Genomic DNA, 11,755 nt, shown 5'->3' on the forward strand with positions numbered 1-11,755 from the left:
GAGGTGTAGGCACCTCGGAATGATTGTGTTAAGCTAGCACTAAGTCCCTCCCCGATCCACCTTTATTCTTTTCTTCACAATAAGGCTTTCAAATAAGTCATGGTTGTACGGCAGTGAACACTGATGTCATGCTGTCGATGATCATGATGATGTTCTTCGACTGAATGTGCTGCACAAGGCCGGTTGAAGTTTCAGTGGGTGTGATAAGAACACTATCAATGAGAAGTTGAGCTGGATTCAGTTGAGTCTTGCGGTAAAACCAAACTGCTTTACAGTTGGGCGATTTTCGTACAATTCTGCTGAAGGTAAAACTCAGGGTTGGCGGAAACTCACGGATTGCGTCTACTTGATGAGCCAGAGCAGCCTGAACAGGTCGAAACTGCTCGTGGGTTTTCAGCAACTTTTTAAGTAGTGTGTTCAGTCTATTAAATCTTCGCCTTTTTTTGTGCGTTTTCCATACATGGATAGGTTTTCAATTGTAGGTTTTATGAGAACCAACTAATTCGTTATTGATATCGTCGCACGAATTTTGTAACCACCAGACATAGAAGTGTATCCTCAATGCTGTTTACCCAAACCCCAGTTTGTTCCGTAACGTTATAAAAAGATACTTGCCTAACTTATTAACCGTGCAGTTTATTACGTGAATTATCTGCCCCGATCACATAGTTTCTTCATCAGTTTTCCGCACTAATTCAGTGTCTGGCGATGAGGAGAATAGCAGTACCAGCCTTCCGTTGTTAATTCGCGAAATGCTTTTGTCACCCGCAGCCAGTTCTCAAGTAGAACCGATTCATTTTAGCCAATCGCTTAAGCCTAAACGTTTCTACTGCTTTCAAACTGGCCAACTTCCAGTTCAACAAGATGAAAGTCAACGGTGCATGGTATTCAGTACCGTGTCACGACGCATGAATCAAGCAACTCAATTTATCAGCTATATACCATGTATCATAGGCACGTTGCTTTCAGCTGCTACATTCAGTGAGTCACCGGAAAGTGGGAGAGTGTGGGACGTACACCCAAGCACTGGAGGCGCCATAGGAGTGTCGGAGGTTGGCAAAATAAATAAATAAGTTTTCGTAGAATAGAGTGGAAATGAAATGAAGATTAGGACAACTTTGCTGTGTGCATGGTTTGTAACTCATGATGGCATTCAAAGTAATTTACGATTCTGCAAGCTCCAATGCAGACTTCCCTCTACTGTTTGTAGTCTGCTGGCCTTTTCATCCCTGCACATAGGCCTCAGTAGGGTGGGTTGCAGTGCAGGGCAAGATGGCCCAAGTGGTTAGAGCGCGAATTTACTAACCGAAACGTCCGTGGTTCGAACCCGACCTCTGCCTCTCGAGTTCCCCTGTCCAGGCTTGGGCAACCTGGCAGTATCCGAGCCCTCGTGCAACCCTTCGGTGGGCATGGCGGTAGGCACCGGAAGGGTGTTGCAGCTGAACGAGAGCCCTTGCAGTGCCTTTCATTTATCGTACTTGTCACTGTTAACAGTGGATGAGGCAAGCAAAAAAATAGGAGGACGAGTTCCAAATGACTCAAATATCAAATAAATCAGAGCAACTACAGATATCGCAGTAGTCGGTTTCTTCGGATCCTGGGACCACCTGTCCGTCTCAGCCCTTGAAATTCTACCCCACCGGTTGGAAACCACTGGATTTAATCTTATTTTACTTATGTTCGCGAAGACAAGAAAATTAACTGTTCAGAACGCAATGAACCACGGGACGTTTTCATTTTTCCACGAAAAGATGCATGCAAAGAGTGGTGCGCATTGAATTGGACACCCTGTTTCAATGTACAATATTTTCTGGTACTGGTGAAACGGATACAGGAAAACTATAGTTCAACCCTATCCTTGCCAACTTGTTTTTAGTTGATTAGGCTAAGTTTGCTTTACAAACTGTCAGCTGACTACCGGGACACATGATTGGTCAGTGGTTGTGCAGGAAGCACGTGATTTAAGGTTGTCTTGCCGCTCTTTATTTTTCTTTTTTTTTCACGGTATACTCCCAACTGGTGTCCTTCGCAGTCGACAGTTCGCTATCAGAAGTATGTGTTACCTATTGCTTTCACCGCTCTGGACATCCCTGTTGACTGTACTAGGTACAAGAAGTTGGAAAAGCTGTCTAGTGAGGACTGCTCGCGTCTATCGATTAGACTAGTATATCCTATTTGGGTGATCCCGATTAAAGGTGAGTGGGTGAGTCGCCAGTCTCGTATGAAAAGGGAATACTCACTGCGTCAGCTAGTTCACTTTTATGTCTCAAAGCATTCCTATTGTCACAGAGAGCGTTTTGACGAACGGACGCTCTCGGTAATTCATTTTCTGGTCAATACCATTATTGGGAGGTTAAAAAAATACATATTTCAATTTCAAAGTGGAAGGGACCAGTTTTTACTTGAGGTTTCTTGTGCCCTGCTGAACGGTAGTGCAACTCTGTATCGGTCCCTTGGCTTCCTGCTCCGCCCACTATGGTAAATCAAAAGGCAAGATAGCTTTACACAGCCCTTTATGGAGACAAAGGAAAATTAGTACAACCGTATTTATAGGGTAGTCACAGTGTTCCACAAGGTCGTGCCAGAATATCCGTGAGGGGGCGAGAAGCGTCGGGTCAGATGCTCGACCCGGATTGGCTGGCAACCTGACCAATCAGGGCACACCTTCGTTTGGTCCGTGTCCGTCCGGATGATGTGATGTTCGGTTATTACGAACAGCTGGCCCCCGGACAAGGTTAGTCTAAGAAATTAGTCATAAAGTTGTGTCACATTGTATGGCTAATTTGTCGCTGTGCGGAGACACCTGGACTCTCTGTCCGGAGCCGTACCTATTTTGGACCCAGAGGACGGTTTCCTAACCTCCTTGATGTTGATCACTTCTGCTGTGACTGCTATTTAATATCCGGCTGATTCTCCGAAACCCTGAAAGTGATTTTGGAAACAGAATTCACATGCACTCGGCGTTCGATTTTCAGGCTATTTCCAAACTAGGCCGGACGGTACCCTGACACTCGTTTAGCTGCTCGACTAACGTACTCTGCCACACAGCAGCAGGTGAAGCTGTGTGGAAGGATAAATTGGTCTCGCGTAGAGAACTTAGCCTCTGTTTTTTCGTATTTCTCCGAAACTATTTCATAAGTTTGTGAACCGCTTGATGAGGGTGAAGTGTTTTTTACATTGCTTTTTGCAGTGCTGCCGACGATTTCTTTGCCTGGTCTCACCATCATTCTCTTACGTTCCGCTACTCAGTGGAGCATCCTTATTCGCCATCCAAATCACGGGTGCCCGAAATTCCTTACCTGCAATGCTCTCAAACCGTGTTTGGTATGTTTAGTAACAGTGATCGTTGAGCACGCTCCACCAGCTGTGCACATCTACGCTTCATTTATTCGATCAATAAACCAGACGAGTGTAACGAACCAGCGACAACCGTTTGGTAGGCATTCTGCTGTTCCCATTTCCGCTCAGTAACACGAAACAGATGAAGTGATAATCATTGTTCATATTCACACCCTGATACTCTTCGAATTCTGGTGGAAAATCTTCCGAAATCGCCTGTGACGTTTCGTAAAGAAGTATCTCCGAACCAACTGCTGGGATCGTGAAATTCTGTACAACACCTTAGTATGAGTTCCACCAAACAGTCCATCCCGTATTTGTTTGGGTTTTAGGCCGATTCAGACATCCATAACCTTCAGCGTCGCAAAGTAGTCGAAACACCTTTGCCCGTTCCATCGGTAGTGAACTAGACCGTTGCTTAACTATTCACTCTTGCTCTAACGACATTGTTGATTATTTACAGGAATCAAAATGTTCAAACTGTATTTCATCTGTCGTACTGTTATTCTGCCCTCTTTCGTTGGCGTGGTAGCTAGTCACCCAAAGGCTGCTACAACTGAACGATACGTTACGATACGATACCTCCAAATAGTCTGAATTTCTTGTGTTTTTATTGCACTGTTCCTTTTCCACTGTTCTACTCAACACGAGCTTCGATCGGGGTTTTGAATGGTAGACAGTTAACTACTTGCTTACGTTCCGCACCCATCCCTACCGACTCTACGTCTCCACTTTTTATGTTTGTTACCTTTGTGGTTGGGTGCCCCCTTTAGGGGGTAGTTTGTCTTTTCCGGAGTGGAATATATGCAATCGGGGGTGGTTTTTGGGGCGTTGCTAACGTGGCTAGGAACTAGATGATCAAAGCCATTCCACTCGGCACTTGTGCTAGGTCGTTCTGCTCACGGCGTGGCCAGGGTCATTCCGTTCTACTTCCGCTTCCCTATTGGTTCGTTTCTCTTTGCATCTGACTGTAGCATAGTTCGCTCACGCTATACAGTGCATATTCGAGATGTTTTGCGGTACGCTACATGCCGGTCGCGTGTTCTTTGTAATCTTTTTACATGTTCGATATGTTTATCTTCATTCGTAACAGTCCCATTGCCCCTCTGAATAGTCTGACGGCGCTCCCTCCGTAGTGAAGTTTTGTTTGTTTCATAAGTTCATTTAACACATTGACGAACTACCTCGGTTGCCAGAAAGAGGCCCTCGCAGTGACTGTCATAATTCCTAGCTGCAGCCCTTCCATCTGCCGCAGTCTGCTAATAATGCTCGCATCTTCATATATAAGCGGGCATGTTTTAGAGCTACACCCGTGGTTCTCACTTTCCCATCTGCCACAGCCCTGTTATTCGTGTCAATACTGATGAATCCACAACATTGCAAATAGAGACATCTCTACCATGTTCTTTCTTACCTCGAATATGAACGAAACTGGACTCCCCGGAATCCACCATGCTAACCCGGATTCCGCAAACATTATCCGTTGTAGTGGAAAGTACAAATGAACGGAGGTGCCGGTATTCAAATCCGATACGAGGACTGATCCTTTCGCTAGCTTCCTAGCAGCTTTTCAAACCAAAACGAGCATCGGATATCCTTCCATAAAATTTAGGGGGAAATGCCAGAGAACTGCATCATGAAATCGGCTGCTTAGTTGACCTGAGTTTGATTACGGCTCCCCGAACGTCCTCATTATCATCCATGTTCAGGAAATTCACTGACTTCAACATGCGTATTTCTTTTTCGGACACCGCCTTTCATGTACAGTAGGCTGGCCTGAAATCCCAGTTGTGAGTATTCCCGAATGCTAGCGGGCGTGCTTCGGGCATGTATACTAACAAAGCAAAGTTGTTTGTCGATTTAACATGGTCACGCGTCATTTCCCACAGAATCACATGGAACCTGGTGCAATTAAGATTGGTCAGGTGACTTTTTGAGGAGTTGATTATACTTGTCCCATTGGTTGAAATTATGTGCAGGTTTATCATTGAAAGATAACCGACCACAGGATTAATTGCGGTGACATGCGGCAATTCTGTTTGCTCTTTTAATACAAAATCATTCCCACCACAGTGATTGCGCACTGCATTCGGACGCCACGAAGCGCTAGACGGTTCAAATGACGATCATGCGTCAAAGCCCTCATGCCTCAGTACGGCCACAGGCACGCGAACCCTTACGGCATGTGGCATTTAAGGACGCTGGTCTGGATGCCGGATAGCAGGCGAAAGATGTGGTATGCTTCACAAGCGTAAACAGCTATGATAGGCGTGTTGAAAACAGAGAAATCGACACACGAATGTTAAGATATCAAGCTGTGGTTACTTAGGTTACTTAGGTTTTAGTAAACGCTTGATCGTGAAAAAAAATTGTTCAGCTGTAGCACCCTTTCGGTGCCTAACTGTCGTGCCACCCGAAGGAAGCACGAGGGTTGGGAAACTGCCAGGTTGCCCAAGCCTAGACAGGGGCAATCGAGAGGCAGAGGTCGGGTTCGAACCACGGACCTTTTGATCAGGAAATTCGCGCTCTAACCACTTGGGACATCTCGCTTGATCGTGAACGATAACTTGGGAGTTGAAGGTATGATCTACTTCGGCAGTCCTTTTTATCTTGAAACTGCCAATTGAATTGGTCTGTCTTTTCGACTTCCAGTCATACTTGAGCCTGGTCGCGCTTATTTTCAATCTAGCCATTCAATCTGATCCCGAGAAACTGGTTCACCTACATAAGTGTGTCGGCTCCCCTTTTCGGTGGTAACCGCACCGCATTCCCATTTAGTAACCAAGTATGTATGGGCGAACTCGCTACGTTTCTTCGCTATTCAATCGTTATCTATGTTGATCTTGATTCCGCTTTTCTCGCGTTTTCGGGGCTTTCTAAAATTTCCTCTTCATGAGTGATTTTAGCATGGGGTATTGTGTCATGTGATTTAGGCATTTGAACGACAATAATGTCAGTTCTTATTTTACGGACACAGATGGAAATCAGCTGAACATGTTGCAGTTTCTTTTTTTGCCTATGTACCACGAATTTTCCGACGCGTTTGAAAACACTAGGATTGAAAAGTATGGCAAGGAATGTTCATAGCGTTCGTCCGGATACTTCCAAAAAGTGTTGGAAGTTAATCACAATTGGTACAGTTAATCTGCAGTAAGTTTAAGAACCAGGGAATCGTATGCCTTCGAAATACTTTGCCTCACCACAGGAGTAGTGGATAGCGTCTAACGACCCTCCTTGTAACGAACACCTCTCTAAGACGGCCGCATGGCCTTCCTTGGCTATAGCTGGACTCGTCTGACTTTTTCGAGGGCTTGATACAGGGGTGGTACTGTATGATGTTATTGGTAAAGCACCTAGTGTCTCATCGACCCGTCCTATTTGTCCCTACCTTTGTCACAAATTGACTTCGGTTCAAATCCCGGTAGGTTCAGCGTGCAATGCAGTTCATCCTGTTGAACTCTTGCGTTATACCCAGATTTGCTATTATTATACCATAACATACGTATCGTTTATTTCCCACAGGTACGGTCGTTAAGTCGACATTTCACCCAATCAGAATGTGAACGCACAGACAGCGAGCGTTTATCAATTGACGCGGATATTGATCTATACAATCGATGGCATTCTGATGCACCCGTTCCTGTGAGTCCGGTTAATGGCCTTTTTCTCGCGAATCACCTTTTATAAAGGGACATTTTCTCCATATTCCCATTTCGATCAACAGTCTTACTCTCGGTATATTCCGTGAAAACTGGAAGCGTGAAGTGCGCTTATCGTACTTGGCATGTGTTTCCCGATTGCATGTAGCTATGTTGGTTGGAACTTTATTCGGTGAGGGAGTGGATAACTTCAGGTGATTCTAACGGAGGGGGGTCATTTGAATAATTCATATAGGATATTCTTCAACTGAATATGCTGTGCAAGTGCCGCCTCATGTTTCGGTTTGAACGCTATTCAAGGTATCAAAGTATTTTTCCTGACATCACACTATAAATGAAGATAACCGTTCAGCTATAGCACCCCTTCGGTGCCTAGCTGTCATGCCACCCGGAGGAAGCACGAGCCCTCGGATACTGCCAGGTTAACCAAACTCAGACAGGATAAGTCGAGGTCCAGAGTGGGATTCAAACCATGGACGTTCAGTAAATGTGTGCTCTAACCACTTAGCCATCTTGCCAACTTATGCATGCATGGCGGAAACGGCAGCAAAACGGAGCTGAGTACTGATGTTTCACTGCCATACAACCGTGTTTTACTTGAAAGCCTTATTCTTGAAGAACAAAAGCGAATAGCGAAAGGACCTGATGCTATCCTGCTACAATAATCCGGAGGTTCCTACAGCCCTTACACTCATTAAGATAATCTGGATAGAAACTGTTGATAACGTCACTGAAATCAATTAGCGGCCATATACTGCAGCGTCTTCGGCCTTGTACGCATAGGGCCACGTGGACCCTATCCAAAGTGGTGCGACAGTACCCAGAACTTTCCTATTTGCTCCCCTACTTGCTTTCCAGAGCAAAGGTTGGCCACCTCTCGGCTTGCGCCACTCTGTTTTGGACACAAAAACAGCACTTTTTTCGGAAAACGATGATTTGGTGTGGGTAAAATATAAACAAACCGTCGAAGCTTTTGCCTCTGGGCACAGTGCCTTATGGAAGCCCCGTTAAACAACCGAGTATTCGTTTTCCAATTCTCTGGCCCCAGTTATAAGTATGAAACAACCGTAACTGAAGACCTGAAGCGCTTCGTCTCCGCTGATTTTAGAGGCCAGGTCTCAGAGCCCGGGACGGTTCATTGGTCAAGGCGCGAACTTACTGATCAGAGGTTCGTGGTTCGAACCCAATCTCTGCATCTCGACTGCTATTGTTTAGGCTTCTGTCAGGCGAACTTGTGAACCGATACCACTTGACCTCTCACAGTTAGGCGCTGCTACGGCCAAGAAACCTATCCCGCACGCGACTTGTTAAAAGATCGAGTCGCTTGCCAATCGAGCATCAAGGGTCGAAAGGTTGGAGCGAACAACCAATCATGATCCAGTGTCTGCCGTCGTACGTTGACGTTACAGATCTTCTCCCTGTTCCAAGGTTTTTGAACCCGAACCTGATATCTCCACTGCTGTTACGTAGAATGTGACGACCTGACAATTCCTCACCCGTCTCACCTCCGGATAATAAGGCGGCCAGGACCGAGCGGTTGTTACCATTTGTCACAATACTGCCATGCTACCCGAAGGAAGCACGATGGCTGGGATACTGTCAAGTTGCCCAAGCCTAGACAGGGGAACTCGAGAGGCAGAGGTCGGGTTTGAACCACGGACCTTCCGGTCAGTAAATTCGCGCTCTAACCACTTGGGCCATCTTGCCCTTTGTCACAATACGGTCAGATTCGGTACGAATTCCCCAACCTCGAGTGCCTCTTCCTGGATTACCAGCTGCGTATTCAATGACGAGATGTCCATTTGCACGACTTTGCAATTCTCGAGTGCGGGGCGCATGCAAAAGGATGGAATGACTTTGGTCAATTCTGCCAGTTCGTCCACAAAAGTACGCAAAATGAGTATTCCATTTGGACTTTCTACAGACCGCTTTATAGAATTTGCAATGGGAGATCTGAGAACCGTACACTTCCGAAGACTAGTTTTTGACCATCATTTACTTAGGAGGATGATCCTTGTTCCGATCTGATAGGTCTCTCCAGGGTTCTGAAATTCCATAGAGGCTCCGAAGGGCCAGCTCAGAGTGATTTTCAGAGGACTGTTCTTTCTAGGGATAAACAACTGTGCCTTAGCTAATCAGCCAATCATCGTAATGTTTGTCCAGGAACGCACCAGGAATCATCCCTCCAACCGTGGTATACTTCAGAGTAATGCAGTAAACCAAGATAATGAAACTGTAGCAATTACGGGCACTGTGGCAACACGCTACTGGTGTGACGGCGATACTACTGATGTGGAGGCATGCGAGTAGTATGTTTTCTTGTAAATTCGCTTTTTGTCGTTTAAAAAGGAAGATCTATTGCGGGACTTGTGAAGTCGCTTTGTAGCATTTGCTTGGATTCGAACAATAGTCAATGAATATCCAGGAAAGTTCAGAAATACGCGTTCAAAGAGAAGATAGATATTCAGTTTTTGTAAACAAGATGCATATGAGAGTTTTGCTTCCCTGTCCAACAATAGCGTTCTCGACATCATGAACTTTCTTCGTGTTGTAAGATTTTGCTATTCAATAGTCGGTTCGATTTGTTCCCCAAAAGTACATCCGTGGTAGTAATTTATAGGGCTCATTTCGGGGAACATCTGGTAGACTAACTTCCGTATGTCTGGCACAGGCAACAGATGAATAATCCCCCTAGGTAACAATCAGGATGCTCCATTCCATCTTCTTTTCTACCGAAAAATGTTCGTATATTCACTCCCTCTTCTAGAAGCGATTTTGTCTGATCTCAGTGGTGTCCTTTTGTACTTCGGAAACCATAGTACTGACCTGTAGAGAATCAAATCGCAACAATACAACACGGGGGGGGGGGGCTCAACTCCAAGATGAAATAAGTCCGGTGATTAATGTTAGCTGATGCATTGCCTGGTCAACTTAGAATTGGATCAGATGGTATCCTTTCAGGTGATTCAAGCATTTCCTAATGACTTGGTGGCCGTAAATCGCCACTGGCTTTGTTGTCAAAGCCTTAGATTTTATGATGTTTCCTGTATTCTTTCATTATTATCCTAGTCATTTATCTCTCCCTTTGACCGATACCCCTCAGCTCTGGCAAAGACTGCGCGATCTTCCAATTTACGCCCGTGCAGCCGTACAATTCCTGTTCAGCCACGATGGTGCACCGTTTCTGCTCCATTCTCGACTCATCCTGTTCGGGTTCTGTGCTCTACTCTATATTCTCTCCCCTTGGGATGTGATTCCCGAAGTGGTGGCCGGATTCTTTGGGCTAATAGATGACCTGCTCGTATTCGTCATCTTTAGTCTCCATACTTATGCTGTATACCGCACTATCACTGCCCGACCCACACCCAGATAACCTTCGATTACAGTGATTTTATCCCATGCCTTTTACCCTACTATTGTACAGTGTTCTGTTATTTTATCCAAGAGAACTCCCTATTGACTTGAAACATCTCAGTACCTGTTTGCAGATTGCACCAAATCATTCCTCTGTTCAGAGTCGGTTGGCGCTCACTAGTCTATCAACCTTGTTTTTCGGAGCGTCGGACTCTCCATCACACTCTAGGCTACTCCTTCGTTGTAATCTTGGTGTACTAGATTCCTTGTCAATATCGGTAAATGCGACACATTTGACAACTAGGCGAGTGTCACAACTGTTCAGTCTCCACGACAAGAGTGCAAGCACTAAGCGGGAAGTTGGGCGTTGCTGATGGTTTCTGTTAGTGCTGAGCCAATGTTGATTGGATTGGCAAGTGCTGTATCAGGAAAGACAAGTAGACGAAGTCGGTGTTATGTGGCGTGTTGTGGACGAATGGGGCTAGTAAGCAACAAATACGAAGATCACAGATAATTATGATTAGCTTTCCCAGAAAACACGTGGATGCCGATTCACTAAGAATTAGTGTTTTGTGATGCAACGGGAATGTGGACTTCAGTGCAAAGCTTCCACATAATGTGGTCAACAACAGAGCCAACAGATCGAGCCGATTAAACGATATCTCTTACCCCTTTTTCTCTTATGCCACTGAGTCAGTTGCCTGATATGCGTTCACGAACGCTTGAGAACAGTAAATCGGTGAAGCAGTTGATCCAGTCAAGCATTTCATGACCGTTAAACCAATCCGATGGGTGCTCCATTTCATCTCACTCCTGTGGATTGTAGCGTCACGCACTTCCTTCCGGTCGTGGCGATGGCCCTGTAGCTCCATTTGGACAAACCTAACGGTTGGCTGCCTCATTAATTAGGCAGTTGCGTGCGAAGCTCGGGGAATCCGTTAGATTTGGTAATTTATCAAATCTAGACGTATTGGGGAACTTGATGGCGTGCGCGAAATTCATTCACTCTGTTGTCCGGCCACTGGTAAACATTTTCGCAGGAAATTTAGTGACCAACATTGGTTGGTTCGGTCTTTATTGCCCGTACATCCGGTTCCGAAATCAGGGTACACTCTGCATCCACTTCCACACCACACAACTAAGAATTGAAAGCCATCCTGAAGGCGAGAAGAATTAGGCTAAAAGCGATGAGTTCGCAAGTGCTGCATTGACCAGCATAAAGAAATAGCATGGTGCTACGCCCGCAGAAGAATGTTATAGAACCAATGCAAACAAATTTTGTCTTGTCGACGCCTCGCCGTTTTCACCTTTCATTTCGCTCCCTAACCGTAAAAAAAAACCCAGCATTGTGTGAAGAGTCAGTGTATTTTATGCACAAACCGCGGTTAGGGTTCGCACACAGC

General features: G+C 45.5%; 1 protein-coding gene across 1 annotated transcript in view; it reads left to right on the top strand.

Annotated features, from left to right (window-relative positions):
* The window catches only part of T265_11271 (hypothetical protein), a gene marked incomplete at both ends in the record, with an annotated part of 20,418 nt that extends 9,857 nt beyond the window's left edge, over positions 1-10,561 (top strand). Inside the window, 2 exons of the mRNA XM_009177883.1 lie at positions 6,862-6,981; positions 10,102-10,561. Of these exons, the coding sequence (XP_009176147.1) occupies positions 6,862-6,981; positions 10,102-10,371 (390 nt within the window). The remainder of the gene's footprint in view (positions 1-6,861; positions 6,982-10,101) is intronic.
* Between the last annotated feature and the right edge of the window lie 1,194 nt (positions 10,562-11,755).

This window comes from Opisthorchis viverrini (genome assembly GCF_000715545.1).
Source record: "Opisthorchis viverrini unplaced genomic scaffold opera_v5_466, whole genome shotgun sequence".
Classification (NCBI taxonomy): Eukaryota; Metazoa; Platyhelminthes; class Trematoda; order Opisthorchiida; family Opisthorchiidae; genus Opisthorchis; species Opisthorchis viverrini.